Below are 26,212 nucleotides of genomic sequence, written 5' to 3' on the forward strand. Positions count from 1 at the left end.
CTTTGGAATGATGCTTCCATTTCGTAGCTACTTCAAGTTGCTGTTGACAGTAGCTGGCAAGCTATATAATCAAACCAGGAAGAGAAATGTTGAAAGAAATTTAACTTGACTTGCCATATATTTAAGTCAACAAGATAAAATAGGCTTAGATGAATTCTGAGCTAAACTGAGTTTGTGTGTTTGTACGTGATGTATCTCACATCAGTGCTGTGAGTTAGAATAGATGGTCTTTGATTGTTGCAGTACATGTGTGTCCATATGGACTTACTAAGAACTTTCTAATGCAGTTTGTGCACAGATGGATATGGATATAAGTGAATGACAGAACTTAGAAGTACGGGTTGTTGCTAAAATCACATTGGAATTTGTGAAGTATTGTCCACTTGGTGCACAAAGGGTAAAGTCGCATGAAAAGTTATGTATGAGCAGTCCTGTGATGTTTGAGCTTTTAAGGTAACTAAATCGTTAGCTTTTAGCAAATCTTTAGATCACCTCGTGGGAAGACATTTTTAAAGTTAATTAGGCAAGGGGGAAGTCTCCCTGCTGACTTCCCAGTAGACGTCCCTCTTGCTTAACTTCCTGTACAGCGTCTGTGATGTCTGTCCTGATAATTCCATGCATTGCATTATTTAATACTTTGAGACATGTAGTTGTGTCCATCTCAGCAAACTTCAGAGATTCTCTATGAGCCTACTAGATTCCCTTTTTTGAAGTTGCTGTCATTGTCCATCTCTGCCCCTTATTTGAAATCCCCATTACAAATCAGAGCTTTCATTTTCTAATTTAATCTAGACACCTGTCTGATCTCTGCTGACCGTGGGCCGATGGGAGCATGTGAGGCTGAGATAATTGAAAGCACTCTGCAGGTCATGTTGAGAATGTCAGGGCAAATGTCAGTAAATATCGAGAGGAAAGATTCTTATGATTACTTCATGACTTGATAGTAGACATTCTGAGACTGGTAGCGGTTAGAAGGCATTAGAATCACTCACCTACAGTGTGAGAGGGGAGGAGGCATGAATCAGGGTCTGTTTACTCAATCTCCTTTTCTGTGACCTGACATACATTTTATTACATGCAGTGACCAACCTCTCCATTTGGCTGGGGGGAGGTATGAATTCTGTTCCATCCAGTGTGGTGCTATTTTTTTTTCCTGCCCAGTTTCACACGTTTGCTTTTATCCTACTTTGGGGTGAAATAGTGAAGTTTGATGAAATGTAGAATATTTTAATGCGGTGGAGAAAGTCTTGCTAACAGTTTGAGCACAGGAGTGTGGTTTGTTCTAGCTGAAATGATATGATCTATTTTGCTGTAAATATGAAGTCTTTTTCTAGATAGATTTATCGTGCTTTAGAGCTCCTTGTGAGAAGGTGATTTGATGTATTGCAGTGACTAACACATGTTACACCTCACCGGGCTTTTGAAAACTTTCATGCTAAAATTTGTGTTATTCAATGCTGCTGTTAACTGTCCGGCCATTTCAGGTATTCTTTTTGCCCCAGATATTCTGGAGGGAAAACGATTCTTTATTTTTTTTTCCTTTTTTCCTTTTTTTCCCCACCAACCTCTTAGCAAAACTACATTGATAACAAAATGTTTTCTCCTTTTCAAATGAAATGTAGTTCACAAAGTGGATTAGGAGCATGTACATTTGTTCTCTGAGTTTGTATCACATAACAATATTCTGTTGGGATTGAGTCTGTATACAAGGATGTGGGATGAAAAGATTATTGCAGAATGAAAAAGCAGAAACAAGGGAGTACATCTGGAAAAAACAGAATGGTGAGAACTTGAAGCTGTGTTAGTGACAGTCCGTGCCACGTGCATATCCTCAATTTTCAACAGGTGATGTAGAGAGTATTGCCTCAGTATGTCTGATAACTGAGAGTCAGACTGCAGGAGCTGAATTATCTTTTGTTCATAATCCAGAATATCTGTTAGTAAGTAGTTTCCGAAGGGATCAGTCAGGTGCTTTGTGTTAGTGCTGTGTGTATGGACTTGCCTAACATCATTTCTATGACTGATATGAGCACAAGTCTTTAAACAAAACTACTTGCAATTAAAATAAATAAATAAAATCCTCAGTTTGGAGGAAAAAAAAAGGCATAACATCACACAGCTGACTTGTTAGAGATGTGGAGATGAGAATGGAAGTAAGTTAAACATCACTTTTGTACCTGTGGCAATCAGATCAAGATTTTGCATTCCATGGCTTTTCAGCAAAGCAGTGTTGAAGTCCAGTCCCCCAAAATGGGGCGTGCCCAGTCTAGCCATGTAAGGTACATGGGATTTACAGTTTAATTGCTATAAAGCTCATGAATTCAGTTAGAGATGATTAATATTGGTCTGTATCCAGTTTCTAAACATCCAGAAATATACTGAATAAACAGTGTTAAATATCTTCTGTTTCTTTCTGTAGGATTTGTTTGACCCGCATTGTGCTTTACTACGGTGAAGAATATTTTTCGCTTCAAGACACTTTGCATTGAAGGATCATGGTAGACAGTTTAATAGTTTCTTTGAGGTAAGTGATGCAGCAAAACATTTCAAATCTGATTTAATATGTTCTTAACAAACTGCAGAAAATACCAGTTTAACATACCAATTTAACTGTCTCTTACTTCTGTATTATAAATGTTTGAATAATAGGAGAATAAATAAAAGTCCTGTCCAAAGACTAAATAATCAAGCACATGCATCCCAGGCATGATATTCTTTGGTGACAGTAAAAAGAAAAAGCTCTCAGTATTTGTTTCTGCTTAGAGTGTCTGTTGGCATATGCCATTGTTTTAGGATACTTTACTGGAAAGTTCCTTCTTTTTTTTTGGTTGATGATGCTGTGTCATTACAGTCACTGGCTTTAAATAATAGATTTGCATGTTTTAGTACCTATGCTGCCATTCAGTCTGAGATTTATGTTAAGCATTCCAGAAACAGCTTGCCAGTGGGTAATGTGGGAAATACCTTTCGAGCAGTTTTCCTGACAAGAGAAACACTCAGTTTTTATTAAGCTGATCTGTTCAGTTCCTTCCATAGTTGGGCAAGCAGATTCAGAGAAAGCAGGCAGCTGTGATGCTACAGGAACAACAATTCCTGCTCAAAATGACAGCTGCATACTAGTGAACCACGTATTCTTTTGTTTGTAGAGAGATACTGTCATTTATACCTCCAATCCAAAGTTCCTTCCTGTGCATTTTAGACACCAATCTTTGAATTCTGGTACCTTCCTAATATTCCAGGGATGATTCCACATCAGAATGAGTCTGTCACATAATGTTGATGCTGTTTGTGTTATCTTTCCTGCTGAGACTTCTCCCTGCATTTCTCCCCTGAAGTAGTTCCAGACAGGCTGAACTGCAGACTTTCATCTGAGGAGGAAGTCAGAAACATGAGACGAGCTGTACTAAACTAGCAAACTCCAGGCACATGGGTAAAATTCTTCCACTTCTGCCTGAACAGTCCACAGTTGGCCACGGTAGCCCTGAAAGTACAACTTGTATGGGACAGGAACTGTGCAAGAAACCTACTTTGGTATCCTCCAGCTTCGTACACTGGAAGCTGTTCACTGAGAGAGGAATAACAGTGAGAAGTGTTCCTAATATAAATAGCAAAACTTATTTTTTGCTACTTCCAAATTAGAGCTAATATAACCTTTTTTTCCTCTTCCAGTCAAAAAGAAATTGGTATTGCCAGTAAAAGAAAGTGAGCATGTTTGCTCTTAGAGATAATGCTGTGCAACATGTGTAGATCCCTGACTGTGTCTTGAACTAGCTGCTTATAGCATCATAACTGAGAGCATGGGCTCTGCCAGCAAGGTTCTTACTCAGAAACCTGAGTTAAGCAGCTGTCAGTCAGCTGGGCCTGTCAGCCACTGAGCTCTGCCTGCTCAGTACTTCAAAGTGAGTATTTGTCAATTTTGAGAACAGTTATGAGATGGAGCGTTTGGAAAAGGAACATGCACATCAGCTAAAGACAGACTTGGTGCTGTCATTTTGTAGTTTGGAGGTCTGAGGTCTATTCTGTTTCTACCTTTGATTTCAGGTGTGCTTAACAAATCAGTTTCTTCATTTGTATGTCCTCCTTCTGTCCACTACTGCCTTATTCGGCCTTGCTCCAAACCACGCCTGGGCTCTTACTGTAGTTCCTGTACACTGTCTTGCACTTTCAGCTGCCTCCTTTACATTTGGTTTTATCACAAATGATAGCTATATAAAATAAAATACTTTGTTTTAATGGACCTTTAAGGTATTTTCTTTTTTTTTTCTAAATTTATGTGGCAGTAAGGAATGATTTTTTTTTTCCTTTAAATGTTGTTTTTTTCTTTGAGAGCAGCATAGACTATGGTGATGAAGTGATGAAAGGCTATGTGCAATCAGTACTTACCTAACAGTTCCTTTTGCAGTTTGTTAGCAAGAACTCTAGGAAACAGAAAACTCAAGAAAAACATTCTCCCTAGTAGAAGAATATATGTATTTGTGGTAATGAAATGCTTAGTATAAAAAGCTGGTTTTGTTTAGTAGTTCTGTCTTTGAAAATACCTGAAACAATATGAAATATTTAAAGGATTACTGCATGGCGAGCAAAGGAAGGGACTATGAGTAGGAAGCACAGCTGGATTTTGTCTGGTCCATTAGTCTGCAGATGGATTTTGTGTCCAACTCCATCAGTTTTGTTTCTGCATTGAAATTCAGCAGCTTTTTCCTTCATGGAGGGTCCAAAGGATTCTCTTTGTAAACTGAGAACTCAAACTCCTGGTAGAGGTGAAGATAACTTAATTCTCCCTCTTTTACCTTTCTGTATTTCCAATGAAGGACTTGCTGGGAGGAGGCAAACCAGTCCCCAGTTCAAACTTAGCAAACAAAAGACTGAACTAACTGAGCCCAACTTGCAGCGGGCTCTGTGGAGTCGTTATGGTGGTGAGGCTTGACAGAGCAAAGTTTGTTTGGGCTTGGTTCCCATTATGACTCCTTTCAGATTGAAGATGTGGGGACTGGGGTGATGTTTGGCTGCTTATCCTGAGTCTCCGGTGAGCTGTGTCCGCTACTTTCCATCTTTTTTGCCCATTAGGTTATTCAATTTCAACAAGCGTTAGGCAGCTGGGGAGGAACCTATGTTCTACAAAATCATGGAGGTTCTTCGCATGTTTCCTGTGCTGGAGGTGGTGTTCATCTGCAAAACGAGGAGCCAGTGTTAGAAACAGACTCAGTCCACAAATGGCTGAACTCTTTATTTAACGCTTGAGAAAACTCATGAGGCATATCTCAATTTTGACACCAAGTGCTGAGGTGCAAAAGTATGTACTTTAAAAAAAAAATTAATTTAAACATAACATTATGTGAAATACTACTAATGGATTCTTCTTGGTGAACTTTTGCTATGTAGGTAGACAAACATATGTATGTACCTATTGTTGTCTGCTGTGTATTGAAGAGAATGTTATAAGAATATTTCACACAGTTTATTGAGTCTGCTTTGGTTAGTAATGGTATTCAAGTGTGTACCTAAGTTTTTGCGGTGTCAAGCCCTTTATTAGGCTATAGATAATTTGGATTAGTGGTAATGATGTATTCTGTTTCCATATTTGCTTTTTCAGACTTCTCAGTTCACTAGCAGTGCTGGGATTTCAGTTTGTCATCCCACAGCCTTCAATTGAACACAGAAAGGTAAGCATTAGTAATATTCAGATTTTGTGTACTTAAAGGTAAACATTAGAGTAAGAAGTGTAAAGCAATGTAATTTGGGTAAAGTTAGTGGAATATTATGGCCTTTGTATGTATGTTTTTATATTAATATATACTTTTTTAAAAGAGCCCCATGACAGTTAGTCATGTGAGTGCTATAAACAGACATGAATGTATAGAGTGTTGTAGTGTTGTAGGTCACGTATGTAACATTGACAGCTTATTTAAGCTTTGGAGCATTTCCATCATGTAAGACGAAGGGGAGAAGAATTCACATCAGAGAGAGTAGTGCTCAGATATGGAGTGGTTAGCAGAAGCATCCAGTTGCTCTTAGGTAGTACTTTCTCTTACTGAAATATAGATGTCTGAAACAGATATTGGACACCAATCATACTCAAATGTTAGTCTGAAGTTACTGGAGACAAGCTGGAAGCTGCTTAATTTTTGCTTGTCCACTTATGGAAAAATTCACATGCATGTCTCAGACATGCAGCCAATGCAGAGAGGACCCTTCCATCCTTCTCAGCATTAGTGGGGCCTCAGCTGAAAAACTTAATTTAGATTTTTTGCACTGCTTTTCAGAAAAAAATGTGAATGATTTGGAAAGAAAGAGATGGCAGCAGCGATTATCCTTGGGAAGTTTTAAAATGTTACCTTTGAGGGAAGTTTGAATGAATTTGGGTTGTTTAGTCTGAAGAGAAGACTGCAGGAGGGAGGCAGATATAATCTCCAGATACTTATGAGTGCTAAAGAGTGAACTGTTCTTTATTTCTGCAGTGAAGTAGATGAGAAGAAAGGGATTTAAATTGGCAAGGGAAATGTGATTTTGGCTATTAGAAAAACAATTCTTATGGCAAGGATATAAAGAAGAATAGATCACACTTACTGAATAACTTCTAGCATTTCTGTGATGAAGGTCTTTGTGAATGTGCTGGACAAACGTTTGTAAGGAGTGAAGTGTGGGTATTGCTTATTCTGCCAGATACTCCAGGAGCAAACCCGTTGAGTAGTAGTAGTCTTCTGGCTCTGTGTACTCTATGATCTATATCATCACTTAATTAATACTCAAGCCCAATAAAAGAATTGATAAAGATATCGAGTAATTATTTGTTAAAATAACTTGCTCTTTAAATAATTTTTAAATAATGTGCAAGATGCATATTTATTTTTAAACTGTACTTAATGAAGATAAAATGCAGGTTTTCCTTTACGTTTTTATGTGCACATGCCAATATATTTAGTGCAAAAATTGTTTTGACAATAGCTTCATAAATACCAACTAAAAACCCGAAAGTATCTGATGTCCGTAGTCTAGGAATACAACTGCCAATTGTAATACAAGTTAAATGAGACAGAAGCTAACCAGATACAGCATTCTAGACCTGAGTACAGCGTGGTGTTTTTCCCTATTTCTGATCTCTCTGATTTTGTTGTAAAGTTGAGATGATCATTTTTGCTGCTGCTCTTTTGTAATGGTGACAGTGGAGTGCTGGTGCAATCCAGCTTCCATATGGCCGTAGGGGGAAAAATTAATGACTAAAATAGAGCAAGTTAGAGAAACAATGGCTTCATTCTGTGAAGCTCTGGAATTAGTTTTGATCAAACCAGATTCTTTGTATTCAGTTGAGTTAGAAATGCCTCGGGTTTTAACTAGCACATGCCTCTGTACTAGTTAAAGGAACCAAAGGCATGGCATTAAGGGGCATGGCAAACACCTTGGTCATGTTCTTTGTACTGAAAACAAGAGAGGCATAAGTTGCCTAGTGATGATCAAGTACAGGTTCTGAGGCTGTCTGCTATTCTCAACAGCTACTTCAGTAGCTCTGAAGGTCAGACATGTTTCTGATGTGAATTCTCAGCTGTATAGCTCTGCAAGTCATTCCTTTTCCTTTTGCGTAGTAACTTGGATGTATGTGTACTGGCATCCCCAGGCATCATCTCCTATGTATTTATGCACAGATCTCTGCTCTTTGGCACAGCTCCTTCTACGTGAGAAGAGATTGGTCTCACGGGCAGAAAGGGAGAGAAAATGGAGAGAAGGATTTAGGGAACAGGAAGTCATTTTAACAGTGTAGTGAGCAGCACAGTGTTATTTGGTGGCTTTAGTATATACACTTAGAGGATACAGTGTATGTAAACTGAGAAACCAGATCTGGCTAGTGAGGAAATAGTAGCTTATGCCCCAGTCCATATTTTGTATTTATTTTTCTTCTTTAGGGTAAGCGTGCCTTCAGGATTGATGCTGGAACATGTAGTATTGGAGAGTGGATTCTGTGTTGTGCACCCTTCATACAGTTATTTTTTACTATGACAGCCGTGGTCAAGGAAATAAAATGAGAACTGGATTTGGGTATTCGGCTGAATAGCTCATAAAAATACGGTCTATTTGGAAATATTTAATTTCTTACACTAAAACTTTTGGGAAAATGAAATAAAAATCAGGACAATTCCCACAGCAGCAGATTGAAATCCACTCTAACTGTCTCTGGGCACCCTCAATTGAGCTGAGGTTTTGCTTTTTTATGACTTGAAAATACTTAAAAACACTATTTTGTGTTTATTTCAAAATCTTGCTGTATTTTGATCTTTTGTTTCTTATTTTCTTTGGAATCCATTAATGTTTAAAGTCATACTAGTTTGGGAGCAGCTGACATAATGAGCAAAAATCTGTTTGCAGTTTATTAACAAATGTGAGAGTTTTTATTTAACTTCAGCATATTACAACCAGTTAAAGTACCTTTTACCTTCTCTTGAGTTAGTGGCCTAAGTTTAGGACTTCAACTTGAAGAAGAGAGCTAATCTTATCAAACAGGATTTAAAAACAAAGAATTACAAGCATATATATATAATTTTTTTAAAGGAAACTTCATACAAGCTCTGGAAGAGCTGAGCTCAGCGGGTTGCTTTCCACAGACACATGCACAAGTCCATTCCTGGCATGAAAGCCTGGGGACTGTTAGATAGAAAAGCCAAATAACTTGCGTAGTAGGGAGGTGCAGATAGTGGAATTAAGACCTGGGGGAATGACAGCAGCAACTGGAAACATTCTTATTTTTCTCATTTGCAGTTGATTCTGTAACTGTTCAGGATACTCCCCTCTTACTAAATCCAATTCTTTTCCATCTCATAGAATGGCTTGGGTTGGAAGGGATTTTGAAGGCCATCCAGTCCCAACCCTCTACTGTGGGCTGGTTCCACCCACCGGAACAGCTGCCCACAGCCCTATCCAACCTGGTCTTGAATACTGCCATGGATGGAGCATCCACAGCTTCTCTGGGCAGCCTGTGCCACTGCCTTGCTGCCCTGTGATAGTGAAGAATTTATTGCTTATATTTAATCTATATCTAAATCTGCCAGTTTAAAACTGTTCACCCTTGTCTTATCAAATTTGGTTCCTCTTCTTTTATAACTCTTTGGAAACATAAGCTTGGCTGTTAGAGTGAAGCTAGTAAGAAGTTGCTTTTGGGGGATAACATTTGGGCACTGTTTCTTTTTTTTTTTTTTTAGCTTTTATAAAATTTTGGAATATAGTCGTGGAAGCTTGCTTGTCGCAAAGACAGAATTGACCAATAGAGAATTTCTAGCTTCAGAAATACCTAATTGCCTGGACTTTTGTATCAAAATAGGTTTTTTTTTGTCTTTATTTAGTTCAAACAATGCTGTCTTTCATTTGTGCAGTGCATAAATATCTGAAAACAAAGAGCATCTCTACATATTTCCTGCAGCTGAGCTTATGGTACCAGTGTATTTGTTAATCTTATCTCTAAATAACACAGGTTTAGACAGTAATGCAAATATTTGAAACATGATATGTTCGACAGATAGAAACAAACATTACTATGCAGAAGATTTTTATGGTTTCTTAAATACAAGGGTTGTAGTTTGGTCAGTAGTTTCTAGCAGGTTAGGTTTTTCTCCTTATCTAACTTTTTCATCCTTAGAATATGATTTTTAAATACCAACTTCGTGAGGCCAGAGAATTCATCGGTTTAGCAAAAATGGAGGCAATATTGTATGAACATAATCAGCATTTGTATTTAAAGTTGAACTAGCTGTCTCTAACTGCTTAAATTGAAATCTTTTTTAATGTTTGGACATCAGCTTCCCTTATCCATGGGTACTGGACATATGAACAGCCGTCCTGTACAGTCAAGCTCTCTGTTCTCCCCCATGCTGAATTTATTCAATAAATACTATTTAACCTTTACTATAAGTGGCATGCTGTGATGAACAAAAGGTTAAACCATGAAACATAACAGTCCTCTTCCCAGACAAACACTGAAGACTGTATTCACAGTTTTTCAGAAAATCATCCCTGGGTTGATTGTTAATTAATCTTATCTTGCTGTATTAAGACAGTAAGTTGTAGTAAAATTGGTAATGTACACAGTAGTAAAGCTTGTTCAAATACAATTTCTAATGTAAACGTTGCTTTGTTTTTAACATCTTGCTCTGTTAAAACATTAAGTATTAGCATTGAAGCAACGGAGTTGCTTTGAATTTTTCTGCATATCTTTTTGTCACCCACTTGTATAGTACTACTGACTTCAATGAAGGTACAATACCTTGTCAAACAGCCTATGGAAGAGTTGTCAGGGTTTACTTTTATAAGCCTTTCATTGTGGCACTGCAGTATTGTTGAAGTACTTTGAACCTGTTTTGTCTTCATGTGGTTTCTTTATCTCTTTGCTGGACATAAGAAATAAACTGAGTATTATATCTTGCTGTTAAACACACAGTAGTTACTATAAAAGTCAGCTTATAGCAAGTGAATGTGACTCCCTACAAAAAGTATCTTAAGATGAAAATGCTTTCAGAAGAATTGCATTAAGGCTATAATTATGAGTAATGTTTAAGAACAAGCACAGTGTTCTACATTACAGAAATAAGTATTCCTATTCCATACTACAAACTCACAGACTGAAGGGAAGTTTCTTTCGTGCACAGCTGAGACTGCACTGAGTGTAAACGTAGAGGAAGAGTACATAAGGAGGACGATAGCACTGTATACTAGTACAGATGATACAAAGTTGTTTATTAATTCTGATAATTATATCAATTTTCAGATTCATACAAGTAATTCTGTGTATGTGATCCTACACCTGCTTTTATGTTGTGATAGTGACAGTGAATAGCAGTGTTTTTTCTTTTCTGTTGTTTCTTTTAGCCTCCTACACCCTATAAAAGTCACCATTCTGCTAACTGAAAAGGATACAGCTGCCTAATATTTCTGAACACGCTATAATAAAGCAAAATGTGAAGCATGAAGTTAATCTGCTATCCCCTTGAAACACTAGGGGAAATTGGAGTTAGACAAAGTGGTTAATACTTAAGCTTGGATTTTGGCCAAGGCATCAGAGCTAATGCCTCTTGGTTCTAAGGAGTGCCATGGGATCTCCACCACAGCTGCTCACCACCTTGTTTTTACCTGTCCTGAGGAGTGGGAGCATGCTAACAGAGCGCTGTGTGTAATTTTTCCTTGAAACTCAGGTAGGGTGTGTCCTTGTGCTCCATCATGAGGTTTGCAGAGTAAAATCTACAGCCTGTCAGGACTCACAATCTGCAAGCTGACCTGTGCTAAGACCCTGCTCCAGTGTTGCTGTGGTTCTGTCCTGCTGGGCTGCATGCACTGCATAGGGCATTTCGCTAGGGTGGCTATGCATGCTGGTGTGTACAGCTGCTGTGTGCATGCTGCTTAACAAGTGTCTGCTGGTGCCTTCATTTCTTTGTGATTTTATTTGTTCATAAGATATCTGTTGAGCATTGTTACTGGTTTTTTTTTTTTTTTTTTTTTTTTTTTTGTGGTTTGCACCAGTTCCATTATTCTGAGATGTAGTTCATATTTCTCTTGCATTTATTTACAGGACAACATATCCATATGCCTTCAGCACATATATATAATGCTTAATATTAGCTGTATAGATATACATGCCCTCAGGCTCACTGAACCCTGAGTAAAATAAAGCCTTTCTAGTTAATAGTATTCATGTTCTAAATAGTGATTTTTAGGAAACAAGAGGTTATTCAGACTGTACAAATGTTTCCTTTAAATTTGGCCTTGTAATGAAACAGAGTGTCTTGAATAACAGCTGAAAGAAGTTTCCTGCTATCTCCTGAGTCATTACTAATTCCCTGCCCTTCTCCTTGTGAGTTAAAATGCTTAGGTAATGGCATTCTTGCTGCTGGAGAGAGAGGCAGAACAAGGATACATTATTTTGTGCAAGTATACTCTTAGAAAAATCAAGGCCAATGGTTTCATTACTTTTAACCTGCTTCATAACTGAACTCTGAAAAATAGTTTTTTTTCAGTAAAAGCACAGGTTCCTTAAAGCTGGAGCATTGGGGTCTTAAAGCTTGTTCTGTTTCTTTGGGAAAAATGAAAGGGACTTTGCTTCATTTGGATTCCAGAGCAGGTGAATGTGCAAGGTGATAGATCAGTGTCTCATCTTTTTAAATGTTTTTTTTCAGGGCAATATTTAATGCTAGTGTTGTCACTGGCTTTGGGTCAGAGCAATGATGAAGATGAGAAGCTTTCTACATTCTCAGATTAATTTTTCTGCTCGGGAATATTGCTTTCTATTTAATGGCAGCTTGTCCATTTCTGCAGCGGTGGGCAGATGACTCACTGAGTGTCCTTGGGAGGTGCAATGTCAATCACTGTGTACATAAGTCCATGTCCACAGCATTTTTGGATCCCAAAGAATTCTACCATATGTAGAAATACAGTAGAGAAATACAGCTTTGTCATAGCTGAAGATGACTGTCCTGCAAAAGGTCTGAGGTTGCAGTACAAGCTGAGTGACTTAGATCACATATGATAATCAGTGATGAGGAAGAAGTTTGTTAAAGTAAAGAAGCCATATCTCTGATATAGTGAGGTCCTGATGCTTATCATCTTTGTTACTGTAAATCAGAAGCAATCCCAGTGCAGATAAGGGGGGGTCATTATACACAGCTGCTGGAGGGGAGGAGTGATCTGTCTGTTAGCCTGCAGGTACTGGTCTCACAGCAAGAAAGAACCCTCTGCCCCAGAACAGTAAGCTCATGGAATGCAGTGAAGGTGGTCTTGGTGTAAAAAAAAATTATCCAAACTTGGAGGAAGCTTCAAACTCTGGCACAAAAACTGTTCTGAATTTGTTCAGAGCTGTTTACTTCTAGATTATTTAAATAATGTTAAAGTCTCTTCAGATGTGGTCAGAGTTGGTTGAGGGGGCAGCTAAGCTTTGCAGGCATTGTAGCTCTCCTCAGTGATTTGTGAATACAAAGGTCTTCTATTTCCAGGCTTTTTAGCCCTTTAATCTTCACAGGCACAGATGTTCAGACAGAGTTTTTATACAAAGAGCGGAAACCCAAATCATTTAGGCTGGTAGTATTTACACTTACCATGTACTGCAAAATTCAAATGGTTTACTACATCTTTGATTAAAGGCTTCCAAAATGCAGTGAAGGATTAAAATAGCAGAGCACGCTAACTAGGCAGACATATACTCATTGTGTCATGTTTTGTTTGGCCTCTGCTCCATTTTTCTGCCAGCCTGAAGAGATCTGAGAAGTTGTTAACTACAAGTTGTGGGGTTTTTTGGTAGATAATTTTTTATCAAGCCACCAGTGTTGCACGTGTTTCTTGTAAAAAGCATTTAAAATATTGCTGTTCCAAATGAATGACTGTAAAGTGGACCATAAAGACTTTCTGCTGGGAAATTGTCATGGCTGTATAGGTACGGTCTTTATTGGAAATCAGCTGAACTAATGTTGAAGAAATATTCCTTTAAGATGCTTAGACTGGTGAAAGAATTAAACCAGTTCCATAGATGTGTTTACAATGCTGGCAGGGAAATACTATAATGTTACACTTGAATAGGCTCTAAAACTAAACTATAATTTCCTCAGTCCATTCAAAATTTGGCATGCTTTGCTCTGAGCTGTAGTTCAGTTCTAGTTTCTGTAAGTCAGCCTGCTTTTGTTTTTACACTGAGATTTTTAAAACGACAGACACTAGATTTTCTGTTGTGAAAGACCATCAGTGATATAATAAGCTGTGAATGTTTGTGAAGAACAGTGTGTTCATTTCATCCTGAATATGACATGCAGATTTTTAAATAACAACTACTGAACAATAATGTAATGTTGTGTAATGTTTTGAATCCTTGGGCAAGCTGAACCTGGTTGCATTAAAAGCTGCATCGGCATCTTATGTTATGCCCATGGCACATTATGCCATGGCAAAGTCTTCCATCAGAAGAACTATAAAGTCAGAAGAAATAAAAGACTAATGCAAAAAGCAAACAAACAAAAAAACCAAAACCACAAAAACCAAAACCCAACAAACAACCAAGGTCAGGTTTTCCAAGTGCCTCGATACTCCTTTATAATAATGACGGCAATGGTTCGATGTCACAGCATGGGTTAACAGCATATGAAGAGGGTCTGTGGAAGGGACAATTTCAAAATACTTCAAGCCAGAGGAATATTTACAGAATTAGGGCTCTTTGCTCTAGGAATCACAGGACAAATATGATAGATAATTCACATGTATTTTTTAAAAAAGGCATACTGGCTTCTATTAATTCTGCTTTGCATCCAGGCAACGGACGTGAGTTTACTGAGTGAATACCATCGGTGGTATTGTTCTGAGCAGGTGACAAAATGTCCCTCTGGATCCAATTTCTTCGACTTTGGGTCAAAATAGTTCCGTAACTCTTTGCAAAACAGACATTTGTACCTGTTTATATCCCTTTCACGCGTATAACTAGGAGCATGATGTACTTAATTTGTTCATGGATCCACAGGGCATCATGGTTTAACCAGGAAAAATAAGTGCCAGATAACATGTTAGAAGTGAAATACATTGAATATAACATTGTATCTAAGGTAAACAGAACCAGAAATGTCTGATTTAGTGTAGGTAACTCCAGATCTTTAAAGATTGCCTTTGACTTTTATCCCTTTATAGTTCTGAATTTGGGATAATGCACGATGCTCGATACCCACAAAGGGCGTTGTACTGTTGGCTGTGGCTGTAGTAACTTGCTTAGGTAGGTTAAAAGGTGCGTGCTGTCACCAAGTATTATGATCTGACTGCTGTGAAAGTCCATTAATTCATATTTGAAGTACTACCTGCAGCACTGCACACTGTGGAAAAAGTACTGAGAGTGAGAATGGTCCCACTTGTGGCTGCTGTCCTTTACAAAGGGAGGCTGAGCAGGTTAGAACTGCTGGCTTTCAGAGAGAGATCACTCAGCTGGATTGTGTTAGTGGTTTCAAATTATACACTGTGGTGTGGTGAAATACAGAATGATCATTTGTCATTTACTATAAGAAAAATTTTGGAGGTACACAGTGAAATTATCAGCCTATGCTGCTGAGATCCCAAGCTGCAGTTCTTATTTCTGACTTTTCTGATAGAAGTGGTATTAGAAATTTGTGCTGGATTTCAATGGCTTGTGTACTGCTGCTTTTCCTGAAATTTCTGGTTCAGGATCTGAGTGCTGCAGTACATGAACCCAAGGGAAATGGTTTTTCTGTTTAAAATGCAGACTGTGTCAAAGTGGTGTGTGCTAAGGTAGTACTGTAGTAAAGGTGAGGTGAAGACTCGATACTTCTCATAGGATTCAAACTACAAGCATTGAATACAAACTTGCTCTTGGCAGTGATTTAATGGAGAGTTAGTCTACCTAAAAGCCACTAAAGATGTTAACATTGTATAGGACAAGTCTGTGTTTTTGAAATACTTAACCTTTTGAACTAAGCAAGTAAAGAATAGATCTACTTAACTTTTTCCTTCTGTGCATTCAAATTATACCACCTTGTCCAACCTTCACTTTGTCATCTTGTGTAATTTCAAATGCACAAGAAAAAAAACATCTTATGAGAACTGGAAAGTCTCTATCCATGATTAAGAGGGTGGAGGTGAAATTTTCAAGTTTTTATCATTTTAGGGATTTCTGTTTTGATCTGAAGACTAAGTGATGATGAACGGATGTTAGCAAGCTCAAGCACACAAGTTTATCTGCTCCAGAGCATAGTATTTTTTCTTGCTGTTATTTCATACTGTTTTTTCTTCATACTTATACTCTGATGGAGCTATGAGGAGTGCTGAAGGGGCAAGGGGTTTTATAGAATTAAAGCACACCTGCAGAGGAGGTTTTGTAGAAGAACAGTTTCATGCTAAGAAGTTTAATTGTGCTTCTGTAAGCAGTTAATTATACAATACAGACAACCAGTCTGGAAATAGGCAAGCTGAGGTGCTAATGCTGTAAAATGTAATACTGTAAGAATAGGTGATGTTAGTGGATCTTACAAAGATCTGACAGCTTCTCTTTGATTCCACGATCTTCTTACCTCCAGATAAATTTATAATCTCTCCTCCTTACATGCTGAGAATATAAACCAACTGCTGTTGTAGAAGTAACTGACAGATTCTGCAGTGAAACCTGCAAAGCTCATGAGCTGCAGTAGGTGCAACATCCTTTTTTTCAGCTAAGGAGTCACTGTTTCCAGATTAAATGAATCCTTGAGATATGTGCGAAATTATGGTGTATCTATAGTGAAAACAGAGTTGTATTTATGAAAAGAATCCTTATGCATTGTGTTTCAAAAAAGCTTGTAAAGACAAGTTACCTTGGGCTGGGTCTCATTTGCTAGAAAGGCACCTAAAGTATCTTTAAAGGATCCAGATACCAGCTCTTCTGGGCACTGGAAAGGTGTAAAAGATGATGGTAATTGAGGAACAGTGTTAGTGCCATGTAATTCTCTTCTTCCATTGCTCCTGTCCTACCATATCTGGAGAATTTAGTCTGGATGAATCTGCGGGACAGCCTTCAGTGTGCTGGTGTTTAGTAATGAACTTCAGACTGAGTTCAGATTATCCCTTCCTTCTACTGTTGTGACATCACCCTAAAATGCTAAATTAGAATCAACTCTGAGAAAAATGCACAGGATTAAATTTTACTCTGGTACTGATTCATATCAGAGGTGATACAACTTTTCCGTAAAGATTCTGTAGTCTTAAAAACTGTGCAGCAGCGCAGGATTATCAGTTTCATAAAGAGGAATGTTATCAAAGCTGAGATTGTATTATTCAAATGATGTATTTGTTGCTGTTACAGTTCATGTTCCTCGCAGAGGAAAACGAAAGGTGAATTCTGGTCCTCTGGGTTTACGGGTTAAGAGGCTGACCATTAGGAGAAAGGCAACAATTGAAATTCCTGCTTCTCTTTAATCATTAGAGGTTCTCTGTTGGAAAGGCATCAGAAGGGCTAAATAGGTCTTTAAAGGTAATTTGAATGAGAATAGAAGAGGGGCCTGAACAGCCCAAGTAAATGAGGGATTTTATGGGTTATGCAGTAGGAGAAGCTTAAAAGCAAGGAGGGCAAAGCAGACCAACTCGATAAGAGCTGGAGCATTTTTTGATGGAGAAGATGGAGAAAAGCAAGGAAGATAATGGAGGTGGCTGCTCTAGAGAACATTGAAGGCAAAGAATAGCTTATTATAAAATCTAAGATCTCTTTGACCACGAGACTCGAGTTGTATATCAAGTTTAACAAAACCTCAATGACTAGAGTCATGTGGCTCACCTTTCTTTTCCATGTTTGTCACAGATGTCTGATCCTCATTATTCTGTAAATAACATAATAAAAACTGTACTTGAAAAGCTTTTAGAAAGAAAGAGCAGTCATCTAATTTTTCAGTTTCCGTGTTTTAAACACCAGGATATTAAACAGTAGAACAGATTGAACAGTAGATTGCATCTAGTGGTGTGTGTACACCTAACTTCTTTTTTCCTCCAGTGGGCTTATTCACATTCAGATCAGACACATGTTTCAGTGGTGTGCTGAAATGGGGCATTAGTGACTGCATCAGCGACTGCATCAGTGCTGTATGAAATGAACTACAAATTTCCTGAAGTAGCAGATGTTAGGGGAAAAAAGAAGTTAGGGATGTTGGGGATCACCTGATATGAAACAAAACAATGTGCTGGTTTACTGGATAAGGCATTGATGTTCAGTGTGACTACTGCACGTGTAATGCCCTTTCTTTATGTTAGAATTCTGATTTTCTGTCATGGAAAGGAATGACCAAGGCAGCTCCTAGAAATACAGAAGCAGGGCTGACACCCTGTGCCAGGGCTCCTCATTGTACTGCACTGCTGCAAGCATGTGTGAGTTTGTAAAGTTTGGGTTTTCAGTCTGCAATGATCTTTATGATGATAATTTCTAAATTAAAGAGATTTCACTGATAGTTAGTGCAAATGTAAAAATTGCAAGCATATGCACACCTTAAAGCTTGTCTAAGTTGTTTACTATACAGCTGTACCTAGTGATAGTTAGTACTTCTACTTACAAACCTTGTCCTGCCAAATGATTGAAGAATGTACAGGAAAGAAAGAAAGGACTGTAGTAATAGGATGAAAATAAAGGGGAAAATGGATTGAATTAGTAGAGCAAAATACCTGGTGGTTGATTAACTTGCAGTTGACAGACATCTTTCTGATGGTGCTTGCAGTTGGAATGACTTTTACTAGGTCACCTGAAGGAGGAATCAATCTTCAACTACAGGAAAGTCAATGAGACGACATAATTTTTCTCTCCCTATTGCAGTTTGTGTGTTTCTGTTAAAGAATTTGCTTTCATGATTTAACTCTGCAAAAAAAATTCACTTTTACCCTCACTTGTCACAGTGAGGGCTTAAACTCTTTAGCAACTGTGCTGTTCGGTGGGTCATTTTTAAAGGGAGAGTGGAATTAAGTCTCAGCAATCTGAGTCTCTGGTGCTTCTGAGCTATTTTGGAATACTTCAGCTATCTCCCTTAGCTACCTGTAATTTCTTGGCTATACCCTAGGGCAGTGTGAGAATTCATTACTGGCTGCAGTGTAACCTGCTAATCAGAGGACCAAAGCACAGGAAGTGACCTGGGAGGCCCGGTTGAAGCAGCTGTGGCTTGGTTGTTCCTGCTGGAGGTTTGGGCTCGCCTCCAGTGCAGGGAGCCAGGTTCTCCTCAGGTGCTCAGGTCCCATGCTTTGTTTGTCTTTCTGTTAAGTAGTTCTTCCTGCTATCCAATTTGGTGCACCTCTGCTGATATTTAAACCCACTGTTCCTTGTAATAAAGATTATAGAACAATTTGCTGCTAGGAGTAAATGAACAGTTTTTTTTTTGTTTGTTTGTGTGATTTAAACTGTTTGGAAGACTAATTGTGCAAAGTGAAATGAGACTTGTCTGCAACCAACGGGCTATTGGTTTTACGCTGTATCTGTGTTAGAGCTGTATTAGTATGTAATGTACATATAAAATGTGAATATTCAGTGACAAAATTGCAAACTGAAGAAACTAAGCTTGTTTAGTTGGTTATATTGTGAGCCAGCAATGTTCTGCTATTGGATATGAGTGCAAATATAACAGCCAGAAACCAGGTCCTTGTTGCATGTTATTCATAATCTTGACATTATGTGGTTATTAGGTTGTACAGGCTATTGGATTTAAAAGACTCATGCCAAATGGGGTACCCACAGAAAAACACAAATTAAATACAGAGACATCTGCTTCTGTTTCCGTATAATATTGGTGAAATAGAGAACATATCACACTAATGCAGATGGTTTTTATTATTCACAAGTTATAATTAAATGCAGTTTTTTCTGTGGTTGGTGATGAAAGAGGGAGAGCAACCTCAGAGTGGGGAAATGTTTCAGATTATGTAGACCGCAACTGAGTCCTACACAGCAGCACCACAAACCCTCACTGCCTTGGCTTTGCTTATGATAATGGAGCATTCAGCAAACCACATTCCATCCAAGCCTGCCATGTTTATAGTTTGCTTATCAGTAGTTTGTGCGGGCTGGCACTTCAGGTAGGGCCTGCGTGTGTTATCTGTGCCTGGAGGCCAAGTATGTAGATGTTAATCTTCTAGTACTGTGCAGCAGTGTTTGAGCCAAGATTGTTGATGGAAGTTACGTGTTTAGGAGGTTATTCTTCAAAGCAGGAAGAAGTGACATGCAGAGAGAAATGGTTGATTTTCCAGAGTTTATTTTGAGACAGTTCGACACCTGAGTAGGGCTGTACTGTTAGCTGTGCTTAGTGCTTCTTTTTGTCTGATAATTGAAATGATGGGCATGTGTGCTTGTTGGCACAAAGATTTGGAATATAAGTAAACAGTATACAACAGTATATAAGTATAACAGCCAGAGGATGCTTATTTATGAGAATGCGCTGCACTTTAATAATCTTGAGAATCAGACATTTGTAGCCTGCTTTCAATACTTGTGATTCAACCAGCTGGAGAACGGAAAGAACAGAACTGTGCATTTAATGCCAAAATGGCTGAGGCTGTCAGGACCTCTGGGATGAGGTATGACCACCTTCATATTGTAGTGTCAACTCTTGTTCACGGTCAGTCTGTTGTATCTACAGGTTCCCCAGAGGATAGAAGAGCAAAGAGATGCATCTGAAGATAGCGGCGCGGGAATCCCAGGCATGTGGGGCAGCTGGGGCCCCTGGTCTGCCTGCTCCAGGAGCTGCAGCGGTGGTGTGATGGAGCAAACGAGGCCGTGCCTCCCGGCGTACTACCGCGAAAGGGGCTACCAGAGGCCGGGGCGGCAATACGCGGCCTCGGAGAGAACTCTTGCTCACCAGAACTCCCGGCACCAGGACTCACTGACTGCTTACCCAGGCCACATCATTTCTGCCATCCGTACGTCTGTGCCGCTTCACAGGAATGAAGAGCAGCTCCGGGCCGGCCTGCGGGCTTCTGCTCCTTCCGAAGGCCATAACAACAGCCACATGAGCCGAGGAGCTCCCAGAGGCAGCCGGCACTCTCAGTCCCAGAGGCATCACCCCAAGCCAGAAAAGAGGTACAGTGTCTGTGCACACATTTTATTCCCGCTGTGAATGATATATCTGAAGAATGGCATATCAGACAAGAACCATTATTTTTTAATACCTATGGGAAGGTGATAATAGTCAGCCTTAGTCTTTACTAATGTGTACTGTCCTCTGTGGAAGGCATTTGTTTCTGAGGTGGTATGATGCGGTGATACCCGAGGAAGGACAGTCATAATAATTCTATAACTGTACTGGGCAGATTTTATTCACCTTTAAAATCTGCTTCATAATTTACTGTGATATTTTTACCTTTTCCATTAGGGTTTTTTTTGTTTTGTTTTGTTTTGTTTTTTGTTGTTTCCATCTTCTCCATAATAAGAAGAGTCTTAACAAGTAACAGTTAGGATTCTTGATTTCAGGAGTCATTCTAATTTCAATTGGTTGAAAAAGGTATTGATGAAACTTTTGGTGAAGAATGACTAACCAGCTTTTCACTTTTTCTGATCAAAACTGATTTTGTTTTCCTCTTATTCCCTTATTTTTCAGTTTGTATTTATGCATTTGCTATTTTCTCTTTTCCCTTCTTTTGTTTTCTACCTTTTAGCAAAATTTCCAGTCCAAAACAAACAAAAAAAATGTTTTTTTTTTTAATACATAAACTGTTTCAAACATTGTGTGTATCAGATTAGTACTATTTGCTGTTCAGCCTTTAAAGCTGGATGGAACTGTGCTGTTACAATTATTTTCAACAACCTCTCCTTTCTGGAAAAGCAATTATTAGAAACCAGTCTGCCATTTGCTGTAGCCAAAACTGTTGGCTTTTATCTTTCTATCTGTCTATCAATGAAAAGAGAAAAGATGCATTTCCAGCTTGGAAACTGAGGAGAGCAGGCACGGAAGATCCTGTGGGAGGGGATGTTCCCAAAAGTTGTGTATTCTGTCTGTCTTCCCTCAGATTGTGTGTTCCAGCAGGTGGGAGTTCTCTGGTTTTTCGCCTCTCAGCCCTCTTTTGGAAAACACGTGGAGTGATATTTTTTGGTTAAATTTTTCCTTTTTTTAAGTCTCTTTCTTCCTATACTGTTCTTTAAGATTGTTAGGTGAAGCAGTCAACCATAATTCCTTTCCCCTTTTTAAAGATATCTGATGGCCCAGGCCAAGAAAGGAAACATAACCCTGAGGCAATGTTCCAGCCTGCCTCAAATAGGACAGCATCACTCTCTTACTTCTGATGATACAGACATCCTCAGCCCCTGCAAGAGTATTTGAAATTAGAAATTAAGCTCTTTTCCTTCTGTTTGTCTCAGTAAAGAAAAATCTCAGAGTGGGACCAGATGTTCAGACGTTGTTCATCTACGTGTTAGCCATTTCCTTTATTCACTGCTTTTTCTTTCTTGCTTCCAAACCCATGCAGATGGATGGCTTAGAAGTTCTGAGTATAACTGTAATATTGCTGATTGTGATACTAATGATCTTATAAAAGCACAAAGGGTGCCAGAGGTAGACTTCTCTGAGCAGTTTTAACAGGACTGAATTGAGACGAAAGTCGTATTTTCTTTTTTCTGTTTTCCTATTTAATCATTTAGCATAATGCACTTCTGTTCTCAGCTGTGCAGTGTAGCAGATACAGGTTGTAGTACATAGCTGAGTTATTACTAATGTTGGAAGCTTGGCCTTGCACCATCGGCTCAAAGTCATTCAAAGCCTGTTTGCTCCAGCCCTTGGCACTTCCAGTCTCCAAGGAAATCCCAGCTGGCCTGGCCTCTGCAGCAGACCTGCTGCCAGGCTGCTGGCACAGCTGGGGCTCCTGTGTTGGGCTCTCCCTTGCTGCTCTGGTGGCCTCTGCAGGCCAGGAGAGACTGGAACAGTTTGAAAGAAATGCGGCAGTTATGGCTGGAAAATGAGGGCGAGGAGCAGAAAGCAATTTTTCCTGCTTGCACAAGTGAAGCTATGTTATTTCTTACTAAATGCCTTGCAATATGAAATACTGAAATGATTGTAATATCTGCTGTGACTCCACTTTCCTGCATGATGGAGGTCTTTGGTTTTGAAAATTCCTGTACTTTCCTAAGCACAGTGCAAGCTTCTGTACCACAGTAGATTTCCACCCCCACTGCCCTTTTACTGCCCCTTGGCAGAAGACTGGATTTAAGGTCAGTGTTTTAATCTTATTTGCGTAATAGGTTATTTCCATCTTGTGTTAGGAGGGTCCCTGGTGGCTTTAATTCTACTGTATTGCATAACTTTCAGATTCTTTGGTGGTGACTGTAAAAACAGAATGAGAACAAAGATTTTACTTGAAAATGAAATTATTTAAATGACAAACCTCATTGTTTTCCTTAACTTACAAAGTGCTGAGGATAATCCTTCCTTACAAATGTGATTACTGGTCCTGTTGGTAAAATGGAAAATGAATTTCAAAACACTGAGTTATTCTAGATATGACTTTTATACTTAGAACAGTGTTCTGTGCTCACTGAATGGATAATGATGGAAAATGATGTCAGGCTATTGAAAATAAAATCTGTGTTTCCACAATGTGTACAGTGAGGGGAAACTTTTGGGGATATTCTTATTTACTGTTTTGGACTTTCATATAAAGTTGTCATTTTAGGAGAGTTTCATAAAATAATAAAAGAGGGATGAGCATTTGTGACTGAGATAAGCTCACGTTTGACGGTGTGGTAAGATGAAATGGGATTGCTTCCAAGACAAACACATTTTAACAGCAGTAGCAGTCCTTCAGAGCAGCCAAATGTATGTGTGCCATTTAGCAACAAGTGGAAAAGTTCTCTGCCTGTTTCCAGGTAAAGAACGGTTCCATTTATTTAGTGAAATTCAAAATATAATTTATATATGATAAACTGTAAAGCACCTTGTCTATGAAGAAGGACATTTACAGTTTTTGATAGCTAGTACATTTGTGTTTGTTAGGCTACCAACCAGGGCTCCCTGAGAAGCTCACATGTGAGTACCTACAATTAGAAGCCTGATTTCTGAAGTTCGTGTGCTCTCCTCTTCATCATTGTGCTGTAAATTGAGTTCTTGCATAACTGAAATGTGTTAGGAAATCCTAGTCACAGGGATGAGGGTGATAACACAAAAAGAAAGCTTATGGTTCTCTGGGTTATCCACTGACAAAAAAGGAGGAGTTCTTCTCAGCATGGATGTGTTGGGTTCCCATTAGCGAAGTCTTGCTTTTACTTCATTGAGATAAAATGTGTGGAGCATACTGTACTGTGAGAACAAATGAGAACAAGAAGATAATGTGAAAATACAATTGCATTTTGACGTCTTTAAAAAGAGACACATACGGAAAAGCAATAAAGGCATGCCAAAGGATAGCAAATGTTTTAAGAGAGGAAATGCATCTTGAAAGGAAATATCATCCGTGGGCTAGGTTTTAGTACTTCTTAAGGATTGCATTTCCAAATCTCTATTTTGGTGATGGAGCTGTGGTTTTGTCTTCTCTCCATCTGCATACTGACTGCTTGTCTCTAGGTGGGGCCTGGTCTGTGTGCGGCTCTCCCTCAGTCATCCATCCCGCACCCTCACAAGGCAGATTGAACTGTCAGCTGCTAAGCAGCATTAAAAGTACTTGGATTAGAGCAATAAGAGGTAACTGGACTTGCTGCTTCTTAGTTTATTTTTCAGCAGTCTCAGTCGGTGTTTACAGTTGCCACCTTTACTTTCCCTGCAAGTGGACTGTCATTATGGAGAGGCAGAACTTTGTGTCCACATCTGTAAGCACTCAGGGTGCTTTGTGCTGGGTTTAACACTGGCACGCGTGGCTTGTTCTAGCAGAAAGGAAAAACTACATTTATCACCAGAATAATGAAATAGGTAAAGCAGGCTTATATAAACAGTGAATATTTAGAGAAATATGTTAAAAAGGAAAGGATTTCCCTAAAGCTCTTTTTATATTTGGAAGAAGAATGAGAGGAAAAATTTGCAGTGAGGAAATACTTCCCAAGTCATCAACTTCTCACATGGCCATAGATCTGTAGTCTTTGTTCTGCTGCCAGCAGCTGACATGAATGTCTCCTGTGCTATGTTGTGCCCTGTATAGGGTCAGTGTGCATTTCTGGGTCTGTGAGCAATGGGAAGGAAGAGTGTATCATTTAACGCCAAAACAGAGCTTCCTTTAGGAAGATATTTGTTTTCCCTCTTTAACAGGTGCTTTTGACCAGGCAAATGTGGCTTATTCAGTTGTCAGGTCAAAAATTCACCTCTAAAGGGACAATTTGGTTGTTGTAGCTGCATGTTCTGATGTAGTTTTCGTGACTTACAGTTGGCTTCAATTTGTAGAGGGGGACAAATGTAGACAGTCACATAGTAGGCAGGCAGTGTTTTCCCAAGTTCTCCGGCTTTCTACTTATTGATGTGGGCATTTGTTTTCTTTTTGGTTTTTTTTTTTTGGAATAGAAACCTTGGCTCAAGTACTTTGCCATCTCTCCTTTTATTATTTTCCGAACAGAAAGAAAACACGGTGCACTTTAGCCCAAACCCAATACTGTTATAAAAGCTTGCTGGGGAAGACAGAGATGGATTTGATCCTTTTCTGAGGAGAAATTTTAAGAAAAATCTAACATCAGCAGTGATAATCAAAGAATTCATTTTGGTAGCACTTGAGGGGATTTAAAACCATGTGAGAGAGATGTTTATTTTCCTTCTAAATAAAATTCCAAAACATCTAATGGCGATAAAGACCTCCCTGTGAGGAACTTCCTGGCAGAATGAATAGTTAACTGCATTCGTTCTGGCCTCAGATTGGCTTTGTGCTGTTCCATGTCTCCTCCGAGTGTTAATGCCCTGGCAAGCTCTGCATCTTGCTTATTATTAATTAGTATTGATTTCTATTATGGTACTGTGAGTGCACTTTGAATGGAATTACCAAAGTTGAAAACCTAACATGATACTGTAACTGCAAACCACCCTGGGAAATTTCTTCCATTTACTGTGTGTTTCATCCTTTCCTGAAGTGGGATGACTGCAGGAGAGGTGGTGAAGTGGGGCCACTACTCGTGTACACTCAAAGACATGACAGTACATTTCTCCAGTAAATGAGTGCTCAGAAAGGGATGGAAGTGCAACAGAGCTCTTGCTGTTGTTATAATACATCTCGACTCGGTTATGTAGTCACTTGTGTTGGATTTCTGCTGCTTAACCTGCTAATCACATGGCTACGTTATTCAATCAGACCTCAAAGCTGAGGGGCAGAACTAGTTCTGCTGCAGTGTTGAAACATAGCTGAGGTTATGCAGCACTGGCTGGGAGATCAGCAAAAGGCAGCATAGGGTGACTGCACTGAGTGCATTGCCTCTGTGCTGAGCTGCAGTATTAGCAAAGATCTCTGGGGATGGAAGAATTAATTTGTGGTAGACAGTGTGTATCTGCCATGTATTAATCCAAGAGACAATTCACCTAATGACTTTTTAAATTATCTGTTTTCTAACAGGAAAAACCAACTTGGTTTTGGGAATTTTGGGGAGTGGGGGGCTGGGGGAATAGCAAATATTCAGAAATCACTTTGTGGTTACCAAAGTTACAAGGAGTGTAAAACAAATTATTTAGTTATATTGTTTTAGTTACCTTGATAATGAAAATCAGAGTAAAAGGAATGCCTAGGCCGTTTTAATTGTGACAAAATGCATTGATGAAGTGTGAATAATTTGGTGTAACATCATAAAAAATATTTGGCGATGATGGCTCTGCTT

General features: G+C 38.9%; 2 protein-coding genes across 4 annotated transcripts in view; one reads left to right on the top strand and one right to left on the bottom strand.

The window, feature by feature from the left end:
• MPHOSPH10 (M-phase phosphoprotein 10) overlaps positions 1–26,212 on the bottom strand; it is a 1,076,704-nt gene that overhangs the window by 559,587 nt on the left and 490,905 nt on the right. The window lies entirely within an intron of this gene.
• Positions 1–26,212, top strand: part of THSD4 (thrombospondin type 1 domain containing 4) — a 274,739-nt gene that overhangs the window by 30,416 nt on the left and 218,111 nt on the right. For all 3 annotated transcript variants that reach the window (XM_046899269.1, XM_025154005.3, XM_025154006.3), the window contains 3 exons: positions 2,420–2,524; positions 5,594–5,663; positions 20,088–20,527. In XM_046899269.1, the coding sequence (XP_046755225.1) occupies positions 2,496–2,524; positions 5,594–5,663; positions 20,088–20,527 (539 nt within the window). In that variant the 5' untranslated portion in view covers positions 2,420–2,495. The remainder of the gene's footprint in view (positions 1–2,419; positions 2,525–5,593; positions 5,664–20,087; positions 20,528–26,212) is intronic.

The sequence above is a fragment of the Gallus gallus genome, chromosome 10 (genome assembly GCF_016699485.2).
Source record: "Gallus gallus isolate bGalGal1 chromosome 10, bGalGal1.mat.broiler.GRCg7b, whole genome shotgun sequence".
Lineage (NCBI taxonomy): Eukaryota > Metazoa > Chordata > Aves > Galliformes > Phasianidae > Gallus > Gallus gallus.